At 34.7% G+C, this 15200-nt stretch overlaps 1 protein-coding gene across 1 annotated transcript; it reads left to right on the top strand.

Annotated features, from left to right (window-relative positions):
• Nucleotides 1-10786: 10786 nt before the first annotated feature.
• On the top strand, nt 10787-14950 carry LOC113762787 (2-methoxy-6-polyprenyl-1,4-benzoquinol methylase, mitochondrial-like). Its single transcript, XM_027306380.1, has 7 exons — nt 10787-10850; nt 11795-11917; nt 12315-12441; nt 12547-12608; nt 13488-13646; nt 13785-13929; nt 14875-14950. Exons 2-7 carry the CDS (start codon nt 11815-11817, stop codon nt 14948-14950), a joined length of 672 nt encoding a protein of 223 aa, XP_027162181.1. The 5' UTR covers nt 10787-10850; nt 11795-11814.
• Nucleotides 14951-15200: the final 250 nt, after the last annotated feature.

The following is a 15200-nucleotide window of genomic DNA, read 5'->3' as shown; positions in this document are numbered from 1 at the left end:
TTTCCAGCTTTGAAATCATTACGAAAATTCAACTTTTAGCCAACCAAATCAAGTGATTTTTGGTGGAAACTTTCCACATAACCTATACAACATATCTACAACAAAATCAAGGCAATTTGATCACAAAAAAATCGCACTAAGGCTGCGGCAAGAGCAGGGCAGATTCGGCCCCTCCCTCCCTTTGGTTTCCTTTGAGTTTCTTTCCACTTTTTCAACATATAACCACTAGTTTAACACTTAATCAACATAAATAACATTCAAAATCATCATATCAGTCCAACAAGTCCATTGTGGGATTTCATAGAGTCCACTGACATGATTTTCAACCAACCAAAGTTACCCACATGAAGCTACAAGCTTCTAAGTGAAATTTAACTTAATAAAACTAAGATTCAAAAGTTGGATGATGATTACCTCCTAGATGATGATAAACCAGAAAATTTCGGTCACTAGAGCTCCAAGAAAACCATGAGAATGAAGCCCTCTTCCTAGTCCAAGATGATCTCCAAGTTGTTTTAAGTTTGTACGGTGAATTTGAGGTGAAAAGATGCAAGATTGAGTGAGATGAGATGGAGTTTTGGTTCCTTCTTCTTCCTTGAGGTTGTTCGGCTGCCTTGAGAGAGAAAAGAGAGAGATAGTGCTGATGCAAAGCTTCTTGGAGAAGCTTGATAGGTGTAAGCTTTAAGTGCACAAAAGTCAACTCTCTAATAATGCGCGTACGCGCGCGTTTCGTGTCTGTTTCCTCTCGGGTTTGTTTCATTTGTGCACTAATCCTTTAATGCACTTCCTCTAACACTATTATTATCCACTCTTAGTAGTCTAACAATAATTTCTAAAATCCTCCAATTAGTCGCGCGCGCGAAAACGCGAACTTTGGACTTGTGCGCGATAAAGCGAAATTTGTAAGAAATTCTTATAACGATAATATAACTAACTATTACCAGGGTAATTATTCATAAAAATACCTATTTTAAGACTAACGTACGAGTTTTCAAATCTCCAAGATCACTATACTCTCAAATCAATTATTGCCTCCAAACGCGGTTTCACTAAATCTCGCTAAAAGAGCTTCCAAAAATTAAATTTATTAATGGGACATTTTAAAAATATATGTAAGTCATAGTTCCATGTAAATGGTTCCAAAAAGGTTGAAATAAATTATTTGGAGAAAACGAATGAATAAATATTTAAATAAACTAGTAATATATGATAAAATAAGAAAATTTTCGGGTCCTAACAAACTTAACCGTAGCCTTTGTAACATACGATTCAATAACCTCTCGATAAAAAATTCATTAAATTTGTTTTGCTAATCTTGCCACGAAATTACCCTCAACATCTCTAATAACTTCAATACCTGATATGTCACAACTAGCTAAGACAGCCCGTCAAAGTTAGCTTTAACATTATCCGTGGGAGGTCTTTTCCACTGGGACAAAATAGATTGTTGACTTGCATATGTATGCTCAATAGCCATTGAATTCCTATTTGCCTCCTGAAATTGATTCAAAAAACATAACGAGAAGGATACCAAACTGAGCGTGTCCTTGTAAGATGATCCATCAAATACAGCCCCGTTACGATTATTCCATAAATTCCAAAGTGTAATAGCAACTAATTACGTGTCTTCCTTCTTCAAATTTATAAGGATATTAGACAACTAGGATACCACATTATGAGCTGAATTTAACATGATTTTACCAGATAAAAACCTCAACGCCCATCATTGAATAACCACTAGACACATTAAAAAAAGATGATTCAAATCACCAATTGGAGATTGACACAGGTCACAAGAGGGATCTAGCAAAACTGTTCGACTTTTGAGTTTGGCATTCGTAGGTAGAATATCATTGCAAACCCGCCACAAAAAAATCTTGATCTTACTTACATAACTGTTTCTAGATTCCTTTTGTCATTTCGTTGCTCCCAGGAGCTATGTATTGCCAATTGCTGGATTGGTGCTTGATTAAATAATAAGCACTTCGAACACTGAAAAATCCATTTTTTGTAAAATGCCATATGTGTTTATCTTGATTATGAGTATCACCAATTGGAATACTCTTAATCAATTCTATCTCATCTAGCCAGAATAACTCTTGTAAAAGATCTTGTTTCCAAGTTCTTCTATTGCTGTTAATCAGGTAATGTACTGTAGTATCTTCCGGCAACCTATCTGAAGGAGATACAATCTTAAAAGTTGTAGGCTGAGGTAACCATCGATCTTTCCAAATCTGGATACCTTTTCCATTACCAACCCTCCTTCTGCTCCCTGCAACCAATATTTACGCACTTTATATCTCCCTCTCCAAGTAAATAAGGGTCGTGAACCTAATCTTGCCAAAAAGAAATCAGAGTTAGGAAAATATTTGATCTTAAAAATCTGATGTAAAAGAGAGAAAGGTTGTGTGGCAATCCTCCAAGCTTGCTTAGTAAGCAAAGCTAAATTGAAAGCCCAAAGTTGTCTGAATCCCATTCCCCCTTCTTCTTTTTTTTTTTACAGAGCTTGTCCAACTTATCTATTGAATAGGCCTTTCCTTATTACCATCACCCCACCAAAATTTTGTCATCATTGATTGAATATCAGATAATAAGGAATATGGAAATTTGAAACATGACATTGAATAAGTAGGAAGTGACTAAATTTAGTTATATATACATTAAAAGGTTAAACAGCATATATAAGTACTTCTAGGAAGTGACTAAATTTAGTTATATATACAAGACGAGCCTAAATTTTTGTGACACGAGTCTTCTTCTATTTGTTGAAAGAAATCGAGCCTAATACAAACTCTCACAAGTCACAATCTAAATTATGCGACTTTTATGCCTTCTTAATCCTTTCTCATCATTGGTAGTTCCTACAAAAGAAGTACTGAAAAAGTAAAAAAAAATTTGCAATATTGGTAGTAAAGAAAGCAATATGTGACTGTTAGTTTCTGTTCACGGCTGTAATTGGTATTTCAAACTACTTGCTTACGATGCGCATCTATATATGCGTATTCTGACTCTGTCGTCCACATCAATTACAAATCATCTTTCCATGAATTGTTGGGTACAACTTTGTAGGCATTCCAAAGTTACACTCTGAGACATTTTCAAAGCGTAAAATATCTATTTCAGCTCCAGACACTGAGGCATCCAATTTGGTAAAAGTCAGGTAACCTTTTGTTTCTGGTTTTATCAAGCTGCAACTTTAGATATACATAACTACGTATCTATTTTGTGATCAAGTCTTTGTTCATTTTGGTCTGTTTTTTTGTTGAATGGAATTTTGCATGCCAACGTTTAATCCATATTGCCACTGCGCTAGGTGTTCATCCAAAGCATAAGTCTAGGCATATGACATTTGCGTTCATTAACCATGCACATAATTCTTTGTTTTATTCATAATTGGCATGACTTATTTATTTATAATTAGTTCTTCGCAGAAGCTTTGCACAAAAATCATACAAGGTAATATGTTTGGAGGTGCTACGCTGCTATCCAAGGCATAAAGAAAATTTTAATGGACACAGAATATTATTGGTGAGAAGGATTTATGAACCAAAAGCATTGGTTATACACTATATATGGTGATCCACTTTCCATGTAAGGGTAAGTTGAATATTAACATCTGTATGTGTATAGAAGAAAACAAATCTGTTCTTAGAATTGCTATAATGCAAGTTCAAGTTGTAGTTTTATTGGGTATATAAAAATATTTTCTATAAATTAATAGTGTGTGTGTGTGTGTGTATATATATATATTTAAAAAATGTTTGTTTGTGAAATTTGTCCTTTGTGGTTAAAATAGTATACTTGCTTATTTGAATTTCATTTTGTTGTTTAGTTAGAGGTGTTTAATCCAAAAGGGATGAAGGAGCACTTGTGTTAAACCGATAATACTCTTTAATTAAATTTATGAAAAACACTCTTCAATTAATTTATAGGCAAAAGAATCACGTTGCATTGCGAACACATAATCTTCTCTTTTTCGATTTGATGGATATATCAATTTGCTCTAAGCAAAGTAGTTTTAAATGGTTGTAATTATGCTAAAGAAACAAAAAAAATTATCCGACTGAACTTTACAGAAGGCAAATTGAATTGCCATAATCCTATGATTTAGATTGCTTGATTAATTAATTAACTATTTATTAGTTATGAGGATACAAAAAAACCATGAGTTCCCCACTTCTCTTCTCCAGTCCTGCCTCAAGTCCTCAGCTCTGCACAATAGCTAAAATGCGCAACATTAACTACATTAAACAGCCAAAAAAATCTAGCAAGTAAGCTGGCAAAAAAACAGCCAAACACTAGCCAAGAAAAAGGGTCAAAAAACCAGCCAAAAAACTTTCAAAAACATGTGGAGATCAAACTTGCAGAGTATCTAAAATGTGAAAATTCACAACATATGCAGCCAAAAAACTAGCATAAAATAGCCAGAGACTAGCCAAGAAAAAAGGACAAAAAACTAGCCAAAAAACAGCTAAAGACCCCACAAGTAAGATCATAACAAGAAAAATTAAATGCAAATTATCTCAAACATAATGAAGTCAAGAAATAGGCAATGCAACCTCTTGTGCAGTCTTTTTTTTTTTTTTTTTTTTTAAAAAAAAGGACGAAACTCCCTGCCATCAAACCACAATTTGACAATAAATTTACAAGCTAGTGAAAGTTTAAGCATTTAAAAACTGAAATTAAGATTAAATCTTCATTTTTCCATATCAGGATGTCTTCCAGTGAATCTGAAGGATGATCTTTGAAGATTTTAGCAGTCAATCTTCCTCCCTTGATGTCCTTCTAACCGCCATTTTCACCTTCATTGGCCTTTTCTGCTTCTTATTCCAATTCATGCCAGACACCGTGTACGAAACGTAGGAAATCCTAATCGATCTAATCTAATAGCCCCCCTAACCAATTGCGGCAATTCTGAGAATGTATTAAACACATGACCTGCACTAGAATCAGCACCAAAATTTGCCAAATGATCTGCAGGTGCGTTTGCTTCCCTGTAGCAGTGTGTGATCGATGTGAAATATTGCTTGAACATCATCAACTCATCCAGATCTCTCTGTAAACGCCAAGGACAAGCACTAGTCCCTTGAACAATGTGAACCAGGGTGAGAGAATCCGCCTCTAAGTGTAACTCCAAGCACCCTCGAATCACACAATGTCTAACGCCCCATAGCAACGCTCGAAGTTCCGCCTGCATGCTGGTTATCACCCCGAAGGGCTCCGCGTAGCCGAATACAAAATTTCCTCGACTATCCCGCACAAGCCCACCCCCCCCACTCCTTCCTGGGTTCCCCCGAGAACATCCATCTGAATTCAACTTATAGCCTCTACGTGGAGTTACCCAGTAAACTGGCCTAATAACCATCCGCCTTTGATGAGTAAGAGTAAGACATATTTCAAATATTATGTATAGTAATTTTGCTTTTTAGTTACCTTTTCCCCTTTCTTCAACACCAATCTCCAACACATTAGAATTAAAGCTGATCACCTAAATAGGGGAATAAAAATGCTAGATGCAAATTTCCAAACATAAATATTCTGCATAATACATATGAAGAATTTCAATCAATCAGCTATATCTATTGCTTTGCAAGTGTACTCTCACAGTCTCACCTACCAGTATTCCATATTGTGATCATTTCCAGCAACTCATACTTGAAATCTATCTACAATTTAGTGAACCTAGCCCAGCAAATGACACCTTGGACATAGCCATATGACCCAAACTGTTGGTCTGGACTCTAAAGAAACAAATATGACAATTCAAAAGAGTCTAGCTTTCCTTGGTGATTCCAATTTTTTTCATGCTGCCACAATCTAATAATAATGAATGAGAAAGGTAACATCAAAATCATATCATTTCATGCCAGCAACCTCTTAAAAGAAAGTGCATCTTTCCTTTCCATTTCCCTATGCTGAAATGGTGCAAAAACCACAAACATCAATGCATCTTTCCTTTTTTCATTTCCATGTTCATCAAAACTAAATATCATAATCAGCTACTCCAAACATAACAAATGGCAATACACTATAGTCTGGCTACAAATTTCTTCATGTATTATCACTAACTACTGCTAACAAATGAGAAAGGTAACCAACAAAACAATAACACGTTAGACTAAAGAACTTTTAAAAACCCCTAAGCTGAATTAGAATAAAAATTACATTTAAACAGTCATTGGCACGAAAAGAAGATATACATTTTAAATCAACCTGCAGAAAGATTTGTTCAGGAATTTAGAATCCAAAAGAGCCACCAAGTTATTTCACACATGCATACCATATGCCTAAACTAATCATGTAAAAAGAACCTTCAATCCCCTTCAGGAATTTAGGCTAGGTTTGGGAGTTTAGGATAGAAAATAGAAGAAGGGAAAACTTAAGTTATGAGAGAAGAGAAGAGAAGGGATTGTTATGTTGTTTGGGAATTTTGAGAATTAATGGAATGATTTTGGATATGAAAGTCATTAAATATTTTTTCAAGACATTTTTAAGGATAAAATAAGTATTTTAAAAAACTTTCATAAGTTTCCTCCAACTTTCTCTCCATTTCTCTCCAATTTGGGAGGAAAATTTTTGCCTACTATTCATCTTCTTAAATCCTTCCATTTCCCTTCTTTTCTTTCCTACTAAAAACTAACAAATGAAGGAAAAGTTAACTTTCTCTTCTTTCCCTTTCTTTTCTGTCCAAATCCGCCACTGACAAACGAAGCCTTAAGAAATTCATGCTATGGTTATTTATCTCCATCAGCAAAATTAAAGTCCAGTGAGCTACTTGACCTTTTTTCTTTAAAAAAAAAAAACATTGTTATAAGATGATGTATAGCTAAGGGGTAATATATAGGATAGACTTACTTCGCCTAAGGATGATGTGAGGTAGTCAACAAGCTCCAAAACCACAAGAATATAAGCCCTCTTCTTTCCCTAAATATCAAAAAAGAAAAAGGACAAAATAAAGTTCAAAATGTAGTAACTGCAAAATCAAGCTAGAAAATGATGACATAGAAGTAAAAAGAAATGATGTAAGGTTAAAAGGCCCAAATGGAGTAAAACACGTACCTGTTGTTGCGACTATTCTGCTATTGCTAGCTAGTTTCAACTCTTCTTGGTCTTCGATTGAAGCCTTGAAGGTTGGTTGCTTCTTGACCTTTTCTAAACAGAAGTCTAGAAATTCGGCTTTTATAAACCTAATTCCAAAAGAAACCTCAAAAGCCGGCAACTCTTGAGGTCCTCCTGAGGACTTATAAATCCAAACCCAAACCCCCCCCCAGAACCGATGTGGGATGGCAACCCCACAAAGGCAAGCCAGTAAGGCCGCTGCTGCTAAGAAGTAAAGACCCCTCACGACACTCAGTATGCTACCCCTGCAGGAATTTGCCTCTTGACCTTTTCTAAACAGAAGTCTAGAAATTCGGCTTTTATAAACCTAATCTCAGAAGAAACCTCAAAAGCCGGCAACTCCTGAGGTCCTCCTGAGGACTTATAAACCAAACCCAAACCCCCCCCCCCCAGAACCGATGTGGGATGACAACCCCACAAGGGCACTTGAAGGTTGGTTGCTGGTAAGATGAATGATGGTATACTGGTGACGGATGTGGTGGTGGTGGTGACTGGTGAGGTGAATAGTGGTGGACCGGTGGCGGATGGGGTAATGTGACTGGTGAGATCAATGGTGGTGGATAAGGGCAGATGTGGTGGAGTGGTGTTGACTGTGACCTAGGGTTTGGGTTGTTCGATTGGATCTTGGTGTGAGGTCGAAGGATTGGGGAATTCAAGAGGTACTTGTTTCACATATTGGAATCGGAAATGGAAATGGAATCATAAATTCTGATTTTGGAATTAAATTTTTCATTCCAATATCTAGTTTGGTTCACACATTGGAATTAGCATCATTCCAATTCCTGATGCTTGGTTTTATGAATGTTTCGGAATTAAATGCAATTAAATTTCAAATTTGCCCCTGATATAACAATTCTTATAAAACAAAAGAATTACACATATGACAAATTAACATCTCCATAATTATAACTACAATAGTTATTAACTTTTTTGATAAAACGTAAGAAAATCATAAACCATAAAAAAAATTAATACCAGAAAATAAATATAGTGGTTGTATTAACAAGGAGTAAATTCCCAAAAAAGATGGAGTTTTTGAACTAACTTCCCAAAGGGTGGCGATTTTTGAGTCTCTTCCCAAAGGGTGAAAAACGTATCCAAGGAATGCGTTCTTCCAAATTAAAAACGCAACTTTCAAATACGTTATTTTAATTTTCATAAATTTGTTTAAATATGAAAAATTGATTAAATAGCTCATAACATACCAATTCTTTATGAAAAACTGGCAGGTTTTGTAGTATGTTTTGTACCGATTCTTTATGGGAAACATACCAGTTCTTTATGGAAAAAATTGGTTAAATAGCGCCCAAAGGAAAACTAGTATGTTTTGCATTTAACATAAATTAAATATGTGAAAGTTAAAAAAAAAAAAAAAAAAGAAATTGCCCATAACATTCCAACTCTTTATGGGAAACTGGTAGGTTTTGTATTTATTGCGCTATTTAACCAATTTTGTTGGCCTGTGGAGTCCTCCCTCTTCCAAAACATGAACGGCTCATCAGTCAAAATCTCAGAGACCTCAACAATACATACATGATTTAACCCCAAGCAACCTGTAAATTCAAACTATCTGCAGTTTATAAATGAAAGGGATTGCGTTCACTTTTCTAAAGGTACTTTGTAGTCAAGAAAATTTGGTAAAATGTAAAATCAGAAGTTTTGGCTCGACCCAGATCGTCCATTTCTTTGTTGGCTAAGGATTTTCCACAATCGGCCAAAAGATGTAGGCCAAATTCGAGAAGAACAAGAGTTGTTATGATTGAGTGCCTCTTTATCGCTGAAGATATTTGTCCATTCCTATCCCATTTAGATCTACTTTAGATTTTTTTTTCAAGAAATTTTGGATAAGAGATGAAAACTATATGATGAAGAAGATGAGTTAGGAAATCTGATGAAGAAGAAGAACAGAAGGTGCGGCGTGTGATGGAGAGAAAGAGAGGGTAGGTCCGTCATAAATGTTGTCTGAGAAAATAAGTTGAGGGTTTTGTCTAAAACCTCCCAATTTGCTCGGGAATGGGATAAGTCCGATTTTTTAGGAATGATTCCAAAAATTGCATTCCAATAGGCTTAACCCAAACAACAAATAAGGGGTTTATTCCATTCTGTGATTCTCAAACCCTTTAACCAAGCAGCCTCTCAGATTTGGGATTTGGGATTTGGGAATATGAGTATTAGATAATTGTATTTGGTGATTTTTGTAATGTTTAGAGGTATAATTGTCATTTCACATCTTAGACGAGCTTAGTCAAGTGGCTTGACCAGCGATTGAACCTAAGACAAATAACTCGAACTTGACTCACTTATTCACATGAACCGTTCAAGTTCGACTCAAGTTCGGTATTGATTGATCTTGAGTCGATTTCTGACTCGAGTAACTGCTCACAAGTAGCTTGGACCATGAGCAGCCCTACTCTTGACTAGTGACTTGCCCATTTTTTTATTTATTTATTATATATATATGGTTTATTATCACTTTATCTCCTTAACGTTTGGTGTTACTATCAATTTCCTCCTTAGCATTACCTTTTAGTCATTTTACCCCTAAGATTAACGGTCAAACTTAACCGAGTTTGTTAATTAAAGTGAAAAGACATGTTTAGCCCTTATAATTATTATCACTTTACCTCATAAACTATAGTGTCATTATCAATTTACCCTCTAGAGTTATTTTTTTGGCAATTTATCCCATCATTAAACCAATTTAACAAGTAAAAAAACTTTAGAAGAAAGTAGCCTACTCTTTTTATAATAAAAACAATAAAAAATTTAGAGTGATTCTTCTCCTTTTTAATATCAAGAAAAAAAGTCAAAATATTAATCTCTTTTTTCTTCGCAATCTTATGAATATTGAAAAAAAATAGAAAGATGGGGAGAGACAGGGGGGAGAGAAAGAGCGCTCAATTATTTTTTTAAAAAAATACAAAGAAATTTTATTATTTTAAAATTATTTTACTTTTTTGTTTACCACCCAATTCCAATTCTAATCCCGATAACTTTTAAAATAATACAATAATGTTATACTCTTCTTTATTTTCTTTTTTTGTAAAATCTAATTTTCTATATCCTTTTCTCCTATCTCTTTTTCTTTTCCTAGTATTAATAAGTGTCAAAAAGAAATTTGAGAAAATCCTTTTATTTTTATGTTTTTGGATCTCTTAAAGTGAAAACAAAAGGAACAATAACCATTCCAACTTTTTTTAATTATATATAAAAAAGGTAAATACTTTTAAAAAATTTTTACCATACTGGTTAGATTAACGACAAGATAAAATATCTAGAAAATAATGTTAGAGATTAAAGAGATTGTATTAATATAATTTAAAGGGATAGAGTGATAATAATAATGTAGTAATGCTATATAATAAAAGGATATTTTTATCCAAAATTTCTTCAATATGTTGAGTTGAATTACCTATGGGGTAAAGTGATTAAAAGGTAATGTTAAGAGATAAATTGATAGTAGTGATACAGTTTAAGTTTAAGGGGTAAAGTGATATTAATCCTATATACATACATACACTGTTTATGACTTTATGTTACTAAGAACAGAAAAACGACCGAAAGAACTCGAGCCTTTAAGGCCCGTTGAGTATACCGGGCTCTGATTTTCGCTGTCCGTCTCTGCATTTCTTTCTCCAATTGTGTGATTTAAGCTTGCTAGATAAAACTTTATCAGAATCTATCTGTTTAGCCCTGAACTGGGCTGGGAAAATTTCGGAATTTTTTAGAAGGTAAACTTTCCGCCACGTTTTTTTTGTTGGCACTAGATTCTTTAATTGAAAGGACCATGGACTTGTGCATTAATATCGTTCGAATATCATCTGGGTTCGGTGTGAAATTGCTGTTCTTTGCGTTGTGGTTACATTATTGGGAAAGCTCTTTCCTTTTTTTTCCACGATCATGGGATTAAATTATTTTAATTGAATAGATATCAGAGATAAAGATTAAATTTTGATTTTTTTTTTGAGTAATATGATGAAAACTGTATTTTTAGCTTGTCAGCAAGTGTTGTAGTGGTGTTGTAAAATTTTGTATGTTAACCGTTTGATAGAAATCCTCTGAAACTTATGCTGTTTGTGATGGCAATGGACATTGTTATTTACATGTTGAATACTGGGGTTTAGTGTTCTTCCTTTATTGGTTTTGTGCCGTCCTATATTAGTCTTTTGTTATTTGAGGATATAGCCAGTATGTGCTTATTTAGGAGAATATAGAGAGAAGTTCTCTGATAAGTGCAACAGAGGTGTGTAATTTATGGTATTCGGACCTATACAGAGAGATACATGATTTACATGGCTGCTGAATGGATGCAGCTTTTGTGCTTCAGCGGAGGGCACTGATCCCCTGCCAAAGACTCCCTTCTTCTTCATAATCTCATTTAGGTCATTTTAGGTGTATATTTATTGAGAATGGAAGATTATAGCAAGTACTTGTCATGTTCTTGGAGACTTGGATAATGATAGCTAAGAAAAGAAAAAGGTTGTTGGGTTAGATGGAGCGTTTCTTTTTCCTTTACAGATTGCTTGTTATTCTCGATGTGACTTTTTCCATGTCTCTGGAGAAATTATCTTATAGAATAGATTTATATTACAAATTCTGCATGATCTTTGGAGTTACAGGGCAAAATGAAACCTTTTGTTTTCTATAGAATCAAGCTGAATGTTTATTTGGGCAGGGAATTTTGATACGGCGGTCATGGCAACAGCTTTGCGATCATTAACCCGGGCTATGAGGAGATCGAAACTGTTATCCATGTATAGTTCAGGATATATGTTGCACTCTCATGCTACTAGTTTTGGTGAGTCAACTCATCTTTCTATCTATATATCCTCCTTTGCATCATTATCTGGCCGAAAAGGCTATCTTTAGCTGTTTTTGAAGTGTTTTCATCCCACCCATTATAAGGAACAGGATGGTTTCCATTCTTCGACATGTTTCTGTTTTGGAGCTTTTTGCAATCTCTGACTTTTGTGTTTTTAATTTCGTGATAGTATGCCAAGAAACAGTCAGTTTGAAGTGATTGTTCAAAATTGATTCCATTTACATATATATATATATATATATATATTGACTTCTTTCAAAGCTGTTGGCAAGTCTGGTTATAGTGCAACAGATTGAAGATGCTTAGGCTAGATATTTTTAATTTAAGGGCCATGCTTTAACAACTGTGTTTACTTAAAAGGTCACAATTTCAGGGTATAAAGAGGTGCGGGAGGAAGAAAAGAGCCAAATGGTTGGTAACGTTTTCACCAGTGTTGCCTCAAACTATGACCTAATGAATGACTTGATGAGTGGTGGATTACATAGATTATGGAAGGACAGGTTAGTTTTTGGTGATTCAACTGTTTAAATTTTTTCCATTTCTGAAATTGGATGAATGACTTTCATTCTCTGAAATTGGATCTTTTGTACATCTTTTCCATTTAGATTGGTTTCCAAGTTGAATCCTTTCCCTGGAATGAAGCATCTTGATGTGGCTGGTGGTACAGGTGGGATTCCATTGTGGTGTTTACTGATTTATGTGACCCTGCTTCCATATAATCTTGTATCGCTGAAAAGAGAAGTGCCATGTTAAAATGCCGTGTGATGTTCCTGTTATTTTCTTAAAATTCCTTGTGAGTTTTGTTGTCCTCTACTTTCTGGCTTGGAGATATGATCCCCAAAGTTAAAGGTTCATAAAAGTTATTGGTGTATTTTTTTCTCTTGCTAAATATTTGAGCTTTTGTCAAATATTTATTGCTCTTCAAATCATCAAAACAAGTATCTGTATGGTATGTAATTATGTTGTAGTTTTGGATTTCTTTCAGGCAGAAGCTAGACTTATGCACAAAACAATTCCTATGCCCCTCTTTTCTTGATTATTAATATAATGCAATCTGCAGTCCAAATGCATGTTATACATAGGTATGGATATATCTGTTTTTTGTGCTATGAAATGTTCCTTAATCTTGGTTCTGGATCTTTTTTACTGGAGTTGCTTTTTCTCAGGTACATCTGCTTGCAAGGCTATTTTTCTGTAGCCACTTTGACCTTCCAATCTGATCATATGTCCACTATGCAAACACGTTTGGCATCTAAATTAGAGGCCTTTTGATATTTGAAACAAAATCTGAAAAGTTTGATTTTCGGCTCAGTACAAATTGTTTATGAAAACCTTTTGCTTCTAAACAAACTTTTGAAACCTGTGGAAGGAGTCCAACCTTAGATATCTTAAATGGCGAGATAAACCTTCATAACAAAGAAAGTTGATTTTTGGTACGATTTTTGTTTCATAACTAAGAGGAAATAAAGTTTCCATAATCTGTTGTCATTCAGGTGGTGAAAAAACTGGTACTGTTGAATTGAGTAAATTGCTTCTGGTTTTACAGGGGATGTTGCTTTTAGGATTCTAGAAAGTATAAACAGTGTTAAACGTAGAGCTTTGCAAGATTCTCCTGAAGATAATTTGCTGGAGGAAACTCAGATTTTTGTGTGCGACATCAACCCAAACATGTTAAATGTTGGTAAGAAGCGGGCACAAGAGAGAGGTAAGAAACCCATGTGAAAAGAATCTTCATTTAAACCCTTTGATGGCAATGGTTATAATTTTGACATGAAATTGCTTCCTGGAAACAAGAATTCGTGGTATTGAAGTGAGGAGGTATTTTTTTTGACTTCTCATTCAGGTCTTGCTGAGGATAGAGCTCTTGTCTGGGTAGAAGGAGATGCAGAAGCTTTGAATTTTGAAGACAATTCAATGGATGGTTACACAATTGCCTTTGGGATCAGAAATGTTACGCATATTGAAAAAGCTCTTGCAGAAGCTTATAGGTACATTCTTGCTACATTATGGTTGAACTTTGTCACATAGAAAGTTCCGGCCAGTGATGCTTGTACATATAGTTCGTAAAGTTTTCATTCCTCCTAGTGGTTCATTAAATGGTAGTAAACAGAAATTCTCAAAATTCTTTGGAGATGGTTGTTTAATAGCACTAAATGTCATATATGGCTGGCACGAATGTGTAACTTGCTATAGTTCCGGCACTTTCTGTGTAATTTTCATTACTCCTAGTGGTTCTGGCAAGTGATGCTTGTACATATAGTTCATAAAATTTTTATTCCTCCTAGTGGTTCATTTAATGGTAGTAAACAGAAATTCTCAAAATTCGTTGGAGATGGTTGTTTAATAGCACTAAATGTCATATATGGCTGGCATGAATGTGTAATTTGCTAAAGTTCAGCAAAGGGTCCTTGAAGTTACTTTGAACCTTATAATTTTATGAAGGGTGATTATCTTGAACTCTATATTACTATTTTGAGCAAGTACCAGAAATAAAATATTGACAAAAATCTCAAAGTTCTGGTTTAATAGCAACTAGAGTGAATTATTGGTCATGTGTAAGAAACTACGTTTGTGAGGTTTTTAAAAGAGGGGAAAGTAAGTTCTACATTTCCTGCAAACCAAGTTTAGATTGTGATTATGATCAGCGCTCTTTATTGGATGGTCAAACCAAGTTTAGATTGTGATTATGATCAGCGCCTCTTTATTGGATGGTCCATTGTGTTGTTAAAGCAAATGCTTCATGGTAAGAAGCACAATGCACGGTTTAATATCTTTCATCTCGCACGTAGAACTTGGGACCAAAAAGGTTTATTTCCTTCATGTCATGTTGATCTTTGCCCTAATGCTGTTGTTCAAGTTCTCAATGTTTCATTTTCCTATTAACATTTACCTCTGGATGACTTGGTACATTCAACTTTGTGTATATTTTTCAGGGTGCTTAAACGAGGGGGAAGATTTCTTTGCCTTGAACTGAGCCATGTTGAAGTTCCAATTTTCAAGGAACTGTAAGTGTCTTCCTTTACATGTCTCTGTCATTGTAATTTACTCAACAAATGGTTCTTCACTCTCTCTTTTTGACAGCAAGAAAAGATTGTATTTGAGTATGACCAAGGTCCAAAGTGTAATATGTTTGTAGCATTTACTTATGTGCTATACACATATAGTATACTGCCTAATGACTATCTAAAAGTTTTTGAAGTTTTGAAAACTATGAGCTGCTGATGTATCTATACTTCTATTCATTGCCTATATGATGCTT

This window comes from Coffea eugenioides, chromosome 2, assembly GCF_003713205.1.
Source record: "Coffea eugenioides isolate CCC68of chromosome 2, Ceug_1.0, whole genome shotgun sequence".
In the NCBI taxonomy this organism is placed as follows: Eukaryota; Viridiplantae; Streptophyta; class Magnoliopsida; order Gentianales; family Rubiaceae; genus Coffea; species Coffea eugenioides.
This window is presented reverse-complemented; position numbering and strand designations above follow the sequence as displayed.